At 44.6% G+C, this 14,232-nt stretch overlaps 1 protein-coding gene across 1 annotated transcript; it reads left to right on the forward strand.

The window, feature by feature from the left end:
* Nucleotides 1–3,600: 3,600 nt before the first annotated feature.
* On the forward strand, nt 3,601–12,973 carry RDH12 (retinol dehydrogenase 12). The gene is made up of 7 exons (XM_063091438.1): nt 3,601–3,755; nt 5,164–5,282; nt 5,735–5,890; nt 6,675–6,779; nt 7,608–7,817; nt 9,457–9,646; nt 12,290–12,973. The coding sequence occupies exons 1-7, from the start codon at nt 3,685–3,687 to the stop codon at nt 12,390–12,392; spliced, it is 954 nt and encodes a 317-aa protein (XP_062947508.1). The 5' UTR covers nt 3,601–3,684; the 3' UTR covers nt 12,393–12,973.
* Nucleotides 12,974–14,232: the final 1,259 nt, after the last annotated feature.

A 14,232-nucleotide genomic window follows, 5' to 3' on the forward strand; every position in this document is an offset into this window, starting at 1 on the left:
GTCTTGCCTTGTGTATGGTGGTTTTTGTCATGAAGATTTTTTTTTATACTTTCACTTTTGGTTTCTGGTTTTTCTGTCTTATTAGGAAGGACTTACCACTCTAAAATTATTTAAAATTTTGTCCAGTGGTTCTTAATACTTTAATGGTTTCATTTTTTATATTTATCCATTGGAATTTTGGTGTAAAGAGTAAGGTAAACATCAAGTTTACTTTTTCCCAACTGGATACTTAGGTATTACCATACTTTATTAAATAATTCATCCCCCCATCACACTGATTTGAAATGGCATTTTTATCATATCTAAATTCCCATATGTATTTGGGTATATTTCTTGCCTTTCCATTCTGTTCTATTGATTTGTCTGTCTATTCACCTATCTCTACCACACTGTTTAAATTATTATAACTTTGTAGTATAGCTTAATGTTTGGTACAACTAATCAATGATCTGATGGTGGTCTTTGGATTATAACATTTAACACTTGGTTTTAGCAAACTATTTGTGTACTTTCATAATTCTAGATGCCTTATATTCCTTCTAGTATCTCTCTCTGGGGGGATGTTTGTGTGCTTTTTTTAAAGTTTATTTATTAATATTATTATTATTTTTTACATTCTATGATGTTGTTGCAGAGCAGTGGGGGGTTGAGGGGGAGAAGAGAAAGGGGAAGGAGATAGGGTGGGAGACAGGAAGGAGGAGGGGTGGGGTTGAGGCCTGTGGCACCCCCCTCATTCCTGCAGGGGAGGCCAGGAGGCTTCCAGCAATGGCTTGGTCATTGCTAGGCTGGGTGTAGATGTCAGGGGGTTGTGGCTGAAGCCCTTGGCCCCACCACCCCAGCTCAGGAGCCTGAGGCACTTCTTGCAGCAGCTTGTTGGTCACTGCTGGGATGGTTGTGGATGTTGGAGGGGGCATGGCTGAGGCCCTTGGCCTCCCACAACTCTATCTTGGGAGAGCCTGGGGTGCTTCCTGCAGTGGCTCAGAGGTTGTTGCTGGGCTGGTTGTGGGTGTTGGGAGGGATGGCTGAGGCCCCCAGCCCTACCCCCTTCCTGGCTTGGTAGCCCAGGGAACTACCAGTCTTTCCAGGCTTTATAGGTGTTTTTGGTGATGTGAGACCTTTACTAGTTAATATCAAACTTTGTCTCTGGTCTATGGATGTTTCATTTTTTCTTTCAGATCTGTTTTGGGTTATTTGCTATTCCTACCACTTAAACTCTGCACTGGAACGAATTTGTTGTCCTTTGCTTATTTCTAAAATGGCGGAACTTCCTGTGGGGACCAGTACTTGAGCTCTGTGGTTGAGCTAAATTGCTGCTTTGCTGCTGATTCCCTGGGTGGGCTTTTTGTGCATCTCAGGTTTTAATGGACGCATCCACATCAATTTGCAAGGAAAAAATTAATCTTGTTGGCTTTACAGGTACTTCTGGGTCTCATGAGATCTGGTACACTTGGGTTGTGTAGCAGCTCTGGTCTGGGCCTGAGTCTTTTCAGCATACTGCACCCCCCGCAGTTCTATATTCCTGACCAATCTCCACTGAGTGGTCCTACACCGATTGGGGGCAGATCAGCTGTCCTTGCTATGTCCCAGTTTTCTCCCCGTGGGCCTGTCTCCCCCACTGCCCACACTCCAAACACTTCCCATGGGACAGACATTGCGCTGGTCCCTTGTGATGACTCACCGGCCTCTGAGTAACTCCTTTTTTCAGTTGTTGTGGCTCCTCAATCCTATGTGGGTCCACGGGAACCCTATTAGTTGTCTTGCTGGCCTGGAGACCACTAAGGCCCTCTTCTCCCCTGCCATCTCCAAGAAACTCCCTCTGAAAGGCACAGCTGTGGCTTTTGCCGGCTCCTGCTCCATGTACTCAGCAGCTCCAGCCTGGAAGTGGCTGGGGCTCAAAACGGTTGGAGCAGTTCTTTCTTTCTCTCATTGTGGCTTCTCCTGCCTTCATGCACTCCATAGATCTCTCCTCCTCTTCCCCTGAGCTCTAGTGGCCCCAGCTTGGCTGTTGTTGCTTTTTTGTAGTTATAATTTTGTTGATTTGTGGGAGAGAGTGACCCTGGTGACTGTCTATTCCACCATCTTGACTGGAAGCCCATGTGCTGTTCTTTAGGACTCTCTGCCTCCCAGACAAACTCAGAATAAATTGACTAGCCATCTTCATAAATGCAAGGGATCTTGGATTTGAGTCAAGAGATGTTTTCCCTGGGAATTATCTGATCACTCCTTGTTCTGTTGGTCAGGTCCATGGACTTCCCAATGGGCAGGACTGTGTCTTCGTAGTACTCGGCAAAATGCCTGACATCAAGAAGCCCTCAGTAAGTGTATGTTGAGCAGATGGATGGATTGATGAATGAGGGAGTGAACACCTGCCTGCCACAAGAGTCTTCTCTCATGCATGCATCTCTTAGAGCATCCTCTGGCTTCACAGGAAGGAACAGAACTGGGACATAATTTCTGGGGTCCTGTCCTAGCTCCTTACCTGTCCTCCTGTCCAAGAGAGCAACGCTGAGTGAACAAGGGCAATGAACCCCACTTATCCTCCTCCCATTGCCTCACACACATCCAGAGGCTCTGAGAATTTCTGCTAGCTTTTTTCTTGTGTCTCCCCTCATTTTTAATAGCAGTCAGCTGAATTGTCACCCTTATTCATCACCTCTCTTTTTTCTACACCAAACTTTTGAGTAAAGCAAGTGGGATGGCAAGCTAATCAATACAGCTAACTATAACAGCCAACTCTTATGCCATGTTTAGTATGTGCTAGTTTCTGTCTCACATTTTCTATGTATTTAATAATTGAATACTTACATGTTTATGTGTGTGTGTGTGTGTGTGTGTGTGTGTGTGTGTAATTGCTTATTATGCCTGTTGTGTGAGGAAAGTAAGTTAACAGAGCGGTTTAGTAACTTACCCAGGGCCATGGTGCTTGTAAGTGGATGAGCTGGGATTTGAACCAGGAAGTCGAGCTCTAGAGTCCATGCACTTAAACCCTATTTTACTTGGCATGTGCACGTGTGAGTTAACTTCATCGAAGTGTAAGATAAAATACAGAAAAGTGCACAAATAAAAAGTGTTTGGCTCAAAAAATAAAGTGTATGGATCAATGAATTTTCGTGCACCTGCATACTAGTACCTAGCCCAAAGAACAGAACACTACCACCACCACCCCAGGTGTACCAGTAATGCCCCCTCCCAGTCACTACCCCTTCCTCACTAAGGGTCACCACTTTCCTGACTTCTCTCACCATTCTTCCGGGAGTTTTTTCCTCAACCTTCTATTTTAATTACACTTGTATTTCAAGCATCATGGGGTCTGTTGCTAAAGTTAGAAATATTCTATCTTGCAGAAGTAGAGGTGGGGGTGGTTGAGAAAACACATTCCCTAGCTAAAAGAAATAATTTAGGGTGGGAGAGTTAGGGGGCAGTTGCTCCGGTTTCCCCACATTTTCTTTGCAGTACGTGTAAGATTCTAGTCTTTCCTCCCCTCCCCCTCTGGACTACATCTCCCAGCAGGCTGTGCTCTGACAGGTCTCAGATTCAAATAGGATTCTGGGCTCTGCTTAGAGGCAGGGTGTTGCTGAGCACCCGAGAGAGAGAAGCGAGAAGCAGCCAAGAGTTAGAGCCAGTCCAGAAGCCCAAGCCAGAGTTGAAGGTGAAGTTTGAGCAGCAGCAACTAAAGAAGGGGAAATGATGCTGGTTACCTTGGGACTGCTCGTCTCCTTCCTTTCTTTCTTGTACACGATAGCTCCATCCATCAGGTTTGTCTTAATTCAACAACTTATAACAATAGTTTACAAAGCCCTGCACTGGAAGCCGGTTCTCTCCTGCTGAAAGAAGAGAAAGGGAAGGAGGCTGAGGGGGAGAAAGTAAGGGCAGAAAAAGCAGGATGGAAGTAGGGGTTATGGACACCTGGGGCTGGGTAGAGGTAGGGCTGATTGGAATTCTGATGCTAGTAGAAAGCTGAGCAGCTGACTGTTAAGTAGCTCAGCAGACAGCCTAGGTGGGAGTCTCTGCTCTTTCACTCTATTCCCTTGGGTTTCTCTGAAGATCTACCTTTCTTCTCTGACAACCTGCTGGGTTGTCATGGGTGGTCATTGTCGAGGGACTCATTGTTAAGTACCAGGCACTTTGGGAAGGAAACAAATAAACTCCCTCCCTTTGAAACTACCCTCAACTAACGATTTGGGATGGCTCTTCTGCTGTGGGATTTCTGGAAGTGTCAAAGAAATGTGTGTTCTGAGTGGGGGAATTTAAAAATTGCTGCTGATGAGGAAGGTTAAATAGACTTAATGAGGGACAGAGTGTTATTCTAGATCTTGTCATAGAGCCTTGGGTTCAAATTCCAGTTCTGTTGCCATTAGAAGTAACTTCAACTTTCTTAATTGTCAGTTTTATGCACTGTAATGTGGATAAAATTAAGGATTAAATTATACTGGACTGGCTGGGAGGGTTAAAATATATTACATATGGGAAGTGTCTAGCCTTGTGCCTGGCAGTTGTGATGCTCAGGAAATGTTAGTTCTGCCTCCCTCTGGTCTTCGTTTTTGGAACTTGTGAAGTCTACTTCACATGAAAAGGTGCTCTTTGCACAGAGGTCTGAACAAGGGAGGTTTTCTCTCTGTGCTCTGATGGCCAGAATGAAATCCCTAATATGATGACAGAAAGTCTCTGAATGCCCTGCTCTCCAAAGCTGGAGAGGCGGCCTCAGAGTGGTTTTTGTGTATGCCACCCCCAGAGTGCTGTTCTGCAGTTACCCAGGTTGATGCTGATTGAAGACCTAGGGCTTGGGACCATTGATTCCACTAATGTGCATCTCACATATGTTTTGAATGCAGGTTTGAGGAGGAAGCTGACCTCTGGGAACCTCTAGAGATAAGAGCTAGATATCTTTGTCTAACAAGCAAGATCTCCATTGGTCCTGTCTTAAGACCACTTACTCTGCCCAGATGATCATTTGTCATTTCTGGGCATGTGACTCTCTAATCTGTGCTGACGAGCGAGCTACCTTGTTCAGTGGAAGAACATTGTCCGTGAAGATTAGCTTCTTTGGGTCTCCTGACTACAACTTAAAGATATCCCTCTTTGAAGCTGGATGGCTTTGTTTTATGTATTTCAACGTGGGGTTGGGAAGGGCATGTGTGACACTCTTGTTTCCCTTGCTGATAGGAAGTTCGTTGCTGGCGGAGTTTGTAGAACAAATGTGCAGCTTCCCGGGAAGGTGGTGGTGATCACCGGTGCCAACACGGGCATCGGCAAGGAGACGGCCAGAGAGCTCGCTCGCAGAGGCAAGTCCTTCTGCTTTGGTGTCCACAGGGCCCTGCTTCCCGTCCTTCTCTCCCTGGGGGCTCTGCACACATTTTTTTGTCTTTCCTCTTGGGCTCAGATGCTCACTCTCTGGCCTTTATCAAACCTTCCTCCCTGCTCCTTCACTATTACATAAAGCAAGAAAAAGCAATGGTGTACCTGGATAATATTAGCCAAGTCAGTTATGCTAAAAAGAGATACTAGGCAACATTAAAAATCAGGGAGTAAAACCAGCATTCCCATCCTGAGGTTAAGCTGATGGCAAGAAGACCGAGTGGTACTACTGTGAGAGTCCTGAAGTGACAATTTGGCCACTCCACTGCTTTAGGGATGGCTGGGAAAATGCTCTGTCACCCAGTCCCAAGCTCACTTATGAAACCTCTTTTTCAGCCTAGGATCTGAACACATTGCACTCTCTCTGTTTTGGCCCCAGGAGCCCGAGTGTACATTGCTTGCCGAGATGTGCTAAAGGGGGAGTCAGCTGCCAGTGAAATCCGAGCAGATACAAAGAACTCCCAGGTGCTGGTGCGGAAATTGGACCTATCTGACACCAAATCCATCCGAGCCTTTGCTGAGGGCTTTCTGGCAGGTGAGGCACTGGCGGGTAGCTAGAAAAGCAGAAAACTGGGTATGGGAGTGGCTGCTCCGCCCAGGACCATTGGAGGCTCTTACATCAGAACCATCACCAATTCCACTGGACAGGTTCTGCTGCATGAACCAGCAGGGCAGGGAATTGGCAAGGGGATGGTAGGTGGACAAGCTGAGCAGGATCCTTATCGTTTTTTGCCTCAGCAGTGGGAATGTTGAAGGTGTCATCACCTTGTCTGGGCTTGTACCTTGGTGTCAAAGTGTGGCCCTCATGCCATTCTCTTCTTTTATTCTGAGAATCAATCTTCTGTGGCCACGGGTACTAGATGAGGTTGTGCTGCTGCCAAAATTCTCTGGGTCTTGGAAAATGACTTGCTTCTACCAAGGGCTATGTAATCCATGAGGGGCAGGGACCACGTCTACCTTCTTTCACCCCTGGAAATCCAGTGCCCAGCAGAGTGGGCCTGTCTCAGAGTTGGTAGTCAGTATACATTTACTGAATAAATGAATGAATGGTGTCCTGGAAGATATGAGTAACTAAAATTAGAAACCCAATGACAATGTTTATTGAATATCACTGAGATAGGCCCAAATGGAGGATAACTTTTGACTTGCAAAAGCAGTACCTTATCTTAGAAGAAAGGAGCCGAGAGAGTGACTCCTACCAAAACCTTGTCCCAGCAAGGAGAGCTCATGAACAAAGGCAAGGGGCAAATACTTAGGACTGTGACAGGAGCTAGTAGACTCCTTGCTAACCACAGGGTGTCCTTGGTTGTGCTCTGTAGAGGAAAAGCAGCTCCATATTCTCATCAACAATGCAGGAGTGATGATGTGTACATATTCTAAGACAGCTGATGGCTTTGAAACCCACCTGGGAGTCAACCACCTGGGTAAGTATCTTTGGGTGATTGAAAAGTGAGGCATGTCCCACCTTGTTCTCCGTATGGAGATAACCCTATACCAGTACTGAGAATCTCTAGTGGTCCTCATAGAGCCCAGGATTCCAATAAACTGGACACATTGGTTTGTTGTTCACCATCCCTCTCCTGACCAGTCTAAAAAAGTGAGATCTTCCTATCCGTTTCATTAAGAAACCCCAAATCTCAGGAGATACCAGGGAAAAAATGTCATTCTTGGATGGGGCAGTTGCAGTGAAAGTCCTGGAGGTACAGGAATATGGGTTTGGCTGGAGGGGGTCACATCCATATTGAGGGCCAAGCAAGCCAAGGGTTGGTCCACAGCAGCAGGCAAAACTTAAGAACTCGAGATACGAGACAGGCTGGAGTTCAGAGTTCAAGGTGATGGCTTTAGAGAGGAGAGCATGGAGCATGTTCTCTGATCCTAGGCAAATGTTATTTTCACTGTTTTATCCTTCCTACTGTACATGAGTGTACTTGGACCCACAGTTGTGCAATCATGGCTAGAGGTGGAGTTAGAAGCCAGCAGGTGGTTGTTTCTCCAGACTGGGGCAAAGGCAGAGGTACAAATAAGTATAGGTTAAGTACCATTGCCTTGCCTATAGTCTAGCTCTGGCTCTTGCTTTGAGGAATCCTCTAACTCAGACCAACTGATCATTAGAACTGAGTTACTCATGGCATCGAAATTTGTTCACAACCAGAAGATAGTGAGTTCATGCTGAAGTCCTGTTATGAGCTCCCGCACCCCAAGCCTGGGCTGCCATTCTACCCTTCCATCTCCCCTGCTGGCTCTTCTCGCAGGTCACTTCCTTCTCACCCACTTGCTCCTGGAGCGACTAAAGGAGTCTGCTCCTGCACGGGTCGTGAATCTGTCCTCGGTGCTCCACCATATTGGCAAGATTTCCTTCCACGACCTCCAGGGTGAGAAGTACTACAGCAGGCTGTTTGCCTATTGCCACAGCAAGCTGGCCAATGTGCTTTTCACTCGCCAGCTGGCCAAGAGGCTCCAAGGTAAGTCTGGAGAAAGGGCCAGAGTTAAAATAGCAAAAATAGGGTTATCAGTCCAGATTAGATGCTCAGAGAAACTTCTGAAGTCAGACTGTCAAACATGCACATTTTAGCAGCAGTTTTGTGCACTAAGGAGAATGGAACAAAATCATTGTACAAGTGGAACAAAATCAGAGTCTTTGCCCCCAGCCAGTTTACAATTGAATAGGGGTTAGGAACCTCATAAAGTTACCTTACATTTATGTCACATCTTCTATCTGTTATTTAATTTTCACAGCCCTTTGCAATAGGCAGAGTTGGTATTATTCCTATTTTATGGATCAGAACCAAGGTTCAAGGCTTAAGGTTATATGGCAAGTGAAGGAGTCAGAATTGAAATGTGGGTGCTTTGACTTAAATACAGGGTGCTTCCTTCTGTGTGCCATTTGCAGAGGTTCACATGGTGAGCTAAGTTACAGAGCTGCCACTTCCAGGAGTCAGAGAGTCTGAGTTCTCACTCTACCACATCCTAGCCCCGTATGTATGTGGACATGTCCTTTTAATTTCCCCTGACTTCACCTCCTCAGCTGTAAAATGAGGTGAGGCCGGCTCTCCAGCCTTACTGATTCTGTGCTCCCCTGGATTTTTGGATGAGCTGCTGGCTCTGCAAATCTGGAGGACCATTTGCTACAGTGAATAAACCAGAGTTTGGGAACAATAGAATAATAGGGTAATCATAAAAATAATAATAATTACAGTAATAATTGGTACTTTCATATGTGCCATGCACTATATGTCTTAACTCATTTAATACTCAGTACAGTCCTATGAAGCAGGTGCTGTTATTTTTCCCCACTCTGCAAATGAAGAGACAGGCACGGATATATTAAGAAATTTGTCCAAGCAATTCTAGCTGAGCCAGGATTCAAATCCAGACAGTCCAGCTCTGGAGTCCATGCTCTTTACTCTGAGTCAGGTTTCAGACCTTGGCCCTGCAGCCTGCAAACTATGGCCTTGGGCAATTTACTTAACCTCTCTTTGACTCAGTTTCCTGAGCTCAAAATGGGCTTCTTAATATTACCTACACAAGACTCTTTAAGAATTAAATGAGATAGCATATAGCACAGCCCTTGCACAACCTAAGTACTGAAAATAGTGGTGGTATTGGGGATGTCTTGGGGGGCATGTTAAGCCCCCATAACCTTCATCAACACCCCTCAATGTGCACCTCATAAAATGTGCTTGTCAGGCAGATGTAGCTCAAAACAAGGTCATAAACCCCTACTTTCCAACCAGATTGCTATTGCTCGGCCCCTCCTATAGAAACGGTAAAAATACCACTGCCAAGAATTGATAATACCACTTACTACATGTTGTTTCTCTTGTTAGTACTTAAGCTACTAGCAGAAAGATGACATTGAAATAGAAGGATCTTGAACCAGGCACTTCTTTGGGAACATAGAAGGCTAAGAAGGCTACAGATCTTTCTGGAAGAGATCAATTCATTACTGGTCAGATTCTGTCTGGCTAGGAGTGGTGCCTTCCGAACCCTGGGGTTACGTTTCCTGAGTCCCTTCTTACTTGTGTATTTTGCTGCAGGAGATGAGCTGTTTTCCTGGGCTCAGAGTGTGTCCCTGGTCTCACTGTGCCCTCTTTGCCCTAGGCACGGGGGTCACCACCTACGCAGTGCACCCAGGCATTGTCACCTCAGAGCTGACCCGGCACTCGTTCCTGCTGTGCCTGCTCTGGCAGCTCTTCTCCCCTTTCATCAAGTCAGCGCGGGAGGGGGCGCAGACCAGCCTGCACTGCGCCCTGGCTGAGGGCTTGGAGCCCCTGAGTGGCAAGTACTTCAGGTGCGTGGAGGCCGCCTGGCTTCACTTCACCACTTGTGTGTGGGGGACGCATGGGACTCCCTGGGCTTTGCGCCCTGAGCACCGAGTTTATGCCTGATGATGGAATCCAGGTTTGGGTTGGGCCTGCAAACCAAAGGCTGTTACTTTCCCAAGGAAACTGACATTAGCAGCATGGAAAGAGTTGCTTTTATAGCTTTATTTTATGTCCATGTTTCCATGTAAATTTTGTAGCTTTCTGGAAGCTGTTAAAGAAGACTATTCCTGTTAACCGTGGGAAGATGTTAGCAGGCCCTTTTTCTCCTTCTTTAAGCTTTTGGCTGACTTGATTCCTGAGTTCTTGACTAGCACAAAGTGCTGAGGGAAGGTCATCTCTCCCTGGCATGAACTCAGTCTCCCAATGCTGCTAAGAGTGGCACTATCTGCTGGAATACAGATACAGAAATTTCAGTGTTGAATCTTATCACAACTCAATGGCCAGTCAGAGTTTGGGAACAAAGGGAATCCCAGGACTAAATCTCCTTCCCATTCCATGACTTAATCCAGCTCAGTCTGCTCTGCTGTCCCACTTGTCCAAGGCTTTTCATCCATGCACCATTTGTTAGGTGAAGCATTGGAAATAACCTCAGTGTCCAACAACAGGGGAATGGATAAATGATAATAGATGATGATGCATGAGCTCTTGCTGTGTGTTTGGCACTCTTCTAAGTGTTTCATGTGCATTAATTCATGTAGTCATCACAACTCCGAGAGGTAGGAAATATTGTTATCCCCATTTTACAGATGAAACTGAAGCACAGGGCAATTAAGAAACTTGCTGAAGGTCATATGGCTTGTAAGTGGCAGGCCTGGGATTTGTACCCAGGCAGTCCGGCTCTAGAGCCATGTTATTCCTTATGGTTGCTGCTAGTCACGTGTGGCTATTGAGCACTTGAAATGTGGCTAGTCCAAATTGAAATGTGCTGTAAGTGTAAAATGAACACCAGATTTTGAAGACATAGTATGGAAAAAAAAATGTAAAATACCTCATTAATAATTTTTTATATTGATTACATGCTGAAATAAGTTGGCTATATTGAGTTAAAATAAGTATATTACTAAAATTAATTTCACCCATTTCTTTTTACTTTTTAAATGTGGCTACTAGAAAATTTAAAATTACATATGTGGCTTACATTTGTGGTTCCCATTTCTATTGGACAGTGCTGCTTTAGAGTCTGAGTGTTTAATGTCACTGCCTTAAATATGTGATAAAATATTATACAGTCATCAAATATAATTTGAAATAATATTTAATTAGTGTGAAATGTTGGTGATATAACATTGTGAGAAAAAACTGCAATGCAAAACTATGTAATTATTCATTGTAAATACACAGAGAACAGTCTGGAAGGATACCCAGCCACTGGGCAATAGTGGTTACTTCCAGGGAATTTGAGGGAGAGTCAGGCAGAGTGTGAAGGAGGATTTTAACTTTTCATTCTAGGTGTTCATTTATTTAAAAATTTTTAGGAGATCATACATTTATTACTTGTATGATTAAAAAATATTTTAGCAAGAGAAACATATCTTTCTCAAACTAGATGTGGTATGATCCCGGTTTTGTATAAAAGAAAGAGAGACAGAGGGCCGGCCCGTGGCTCACTGGGTGAGCGTGGTGCTGACAACACCAAGTCAAGGGTTAAGATCCCCTTACCGGTCATCTTTAAAAAAAAAAAAGAGACAGAGAAAGAGAGAGAGAGAGACGATATATCTACTTATATATGGACAAAACAAACAAGACTGTAAGGAAAAGCAACTAAATGATAGATTTTCTTTTTTTATCAGTACCATATTTTCCAAATGTTATACAGGACTTTTATTTATTTTTTAAACTTATTTATTTTTTTGTCGTTTTTTCGTGACCGGCACTCAGCCAGTGAGTGCACTGGTCGGTCCTATATAGGATCCGAACCCGCGGCGGGAGCGTCGCTGTGCTGCCAGCGCAGCACTCTACCAAGTGCGCCATGGGCTCGGCCCTATACAGGACTTTTATACTTAGAAAAAAGTATCATTTAAATAAACTACTATAAGAACTGTGTTCTTCTGCTACGCCCTTATCCCTCCAATCCCTAGTACCCCTGGCTCACTCCCAAACAAAACAAAGGTGCTCATTCTGAGGATCATGGGACACAAGTGGGCTGTGGATAGAATTCAAGGGGTCTGAGAACTTGAATGGGGAAATAATTTCATCTCTAAGTTCATTAACTTCCAACTGAAATTTAGCATATATTTTAACTATGAATGTAGGCAATGAATCACAGTAGTGGTAGTGACACCTGTGACTTTGTCACCAATGAAATTATAAGTATTTTCATATCATGTTACAGTTGTTGCAGATATCTCAGAATGTCACTCTATTTACTACTACTTTGAAATCTGTTGGTTATTAGATCTGGTACTAGATCTTGTTATAGAATATATTAATAAAGAAGCCTGTGTTTGCTATATCACAAATTTGTTTTAAAAATATTTTTAAACTGAATTTCAATATAATTAGTTTCTTTGAATCCAGCATATTATATCTTATACATTGAGAAAGACCATAAATGTTTCCAGACTACCAGTGCTCACTCCTGGAATCCACCCTCTTTCTTTGCCCTCCAGTGACTGCAAGAGGGGCTGGGTGTCTCCAAGGGCCCGAAATAACAAAACAGCTGAGCACCTGTGGAAGGTCAGCTGTGAGCTTCTAGGAATCCAGTGGGAGTAGCTGGTGGAAGAGCCACGGCTTTATCAGGTCCGATCCATGCCGTAATGAAAGGGGACCAAGGAGAAAGCCAACCCTGAAGGATTGCCTTCCTGGCTGGCAACTGCTGCTGTGAATCCTGCCCACCCCAATCCTCCTGATCTTTCTGGAAACCTTTGCACACTCAACTGTTTTGTAGGCTGGCCCATGGCATGAGGTGTTCTCATCTGCAGAGCATATTTCTCTAAGACTCGGAGAGTCAGCCACCCTCTGGCGGCAGGAGGAGTGGGCAGACACCAGGCTGGGCATGGGAGTAGCAGAGGAGCCTGAGAAATTGCATCAGTTTCCTCACCAATGCCAGAAACACCAGCCAGCATGCTCAGCCAAGGTGACAGCAGCATCAGCATTCCGTATTTCCAGAGACTCAAACGCTTGATTGACCTCTTTGAAATACCAGTCACTACCCTGGAGTTCGGACTATCTCAGGAAGATCTTGACTAATCTTGGCCAAATTTGATTTCTTTCTCTGAGCATTTTCTGAGCATCCTGGAGCCACTGTGTGAAGCTGGACCTTCCCATTTTCAGTCTTATTCTAAAGAATTCCCTTTGCCTCAATTTTTTGAGAAAATAAAGACTGTGAATTCATCTTATTGCCTTATTCATTTTCTCAGGGGAACAAGGGAGAAATGGAGGAAAGAGTAGAAGCCGGCCCACTAGCTTAGTGAGTATCCTCTCCCCCTGCCCACCCACCCAAAACCTTCTTAGAATATTACATCAGGGTGCAAAATAAGATTGTCCAATTGGGTATATTTTCAAGCTTCTTCCAGCACTATCATTTTATTATCTAAGAAGTGATAGGAGTGGCTTAAGTTACAGAGATGCTGAGCTCCACTACAGATTAAGGCCAGAAGCAGGACTTCACTTAATTTGATATACAGAAGCAGAAAAACCAAGCCCCCTGATAATCCCTCTACCTAAATGCACAGCTCTTCTCCCTTCTGGCCTCCCTCCTCTCCTGTGCCGTGGCCCAAGGGAGCTGCTGTTTGCCTCAAGTTCTGAAAGTCACTAAAAAGAGTCGGGGAGACATGTCTAATCTTTCAGCTGATTGACACAAAAAGCCATTTGGCTCCAGTTCTAAGGCATCCAAAGCTTCTGGTGACAAAAATGCTCTTTTCTTCAATAGCAGGTAAGACTTAAAAGACCACAACTTTTTATTATGGAAATTTTCAAACAGACAAAAGTAGAGTAAATAGTATCATGAATCCCCATGTATCTGTCATCCAGCATCAACATATTAACATTTTGACTATCTCATTTCATCTGTTTCCCCCCATAACATTTTTGGGGGGCAGGGAGTGGGATATTTGAAAGCACATTACAGGTATCATACCATTCACTCGTAAATACTTGTGTGTGTTCTTTACAAAGCCATACACCATCATCACTCCCAACAACATTAATAATTCCTGAATGTCATCTAGTACTTGGAGTTCAGGTTTCCTTGTTTGTCTCACAAATGTCTTTTTACTGTTGGTTTGTTCGAATCAGGGAAAAAGGAATGGTCGTTCGGAAGAGAGGAAGTTTTTCTTTCCAGAGCCCCAGCAAATCTCCTTGTGGCTCATTAGCCTGAACTGAATACTGGGCCAATCATGTGGCTAGGGAGGGGCTATGCTAATTGGCTCACACCAATCACTATCCACATCTACAGCTGGGGCCCATCCCACCCCCCTCAACCCTTGGGGAAGAATAAGTTTTCCTCATTGATTAATAAGTGAGTCACAGGAAGAAATTTTCTGTCTTCTGTTGGATGTTGTCCTGGCTAAATGTGACACCTGAGTCTGTCACAATCATCTCGAGTTCACAA

This window comes from Cynocephalus volans, chromosome 3, assembly GCF_027409185.1.
Source record: "Cynocephalus volans isolate mCynVol1 chromosome 3, mCynVol1.pri, whole genome shotgun sequence".
NCBI lineage: Eukaryota > Metazoa > Chordata > Mammalia > Dermoptera > Cynocephalidae > Cynocephalus > Cynocephalus volans.

What these genes read in the sequence shown, in the direction of transcription:
- RDH12 (XM_063091438.1), top strand. Translation starts at nt 3,685, where the DNA reads ATGATGCTGGTTACCTTGGGACTGCTCGTCTCCTTCCTTTCTTTCTTG. An exon ending in TGCTGAGGGCTTTCTGGCAG is followed by an intron (nt 5,891 to 6,674) that starts GTGAGGCACTGG and finishes TGTGCTCTGTAG; the next exon opens with AGGAAAAGCAGCTCCATATT. An exon ending in GCTGGCCAAGAGGCTCCAAG is followed by an intron (nt 7,818 to 9,456) that starts GTAAGTCTGGAG and finishes TCTTTGCCCTAG; the next exon opens with GCACGGGGGTCACCACCTAC.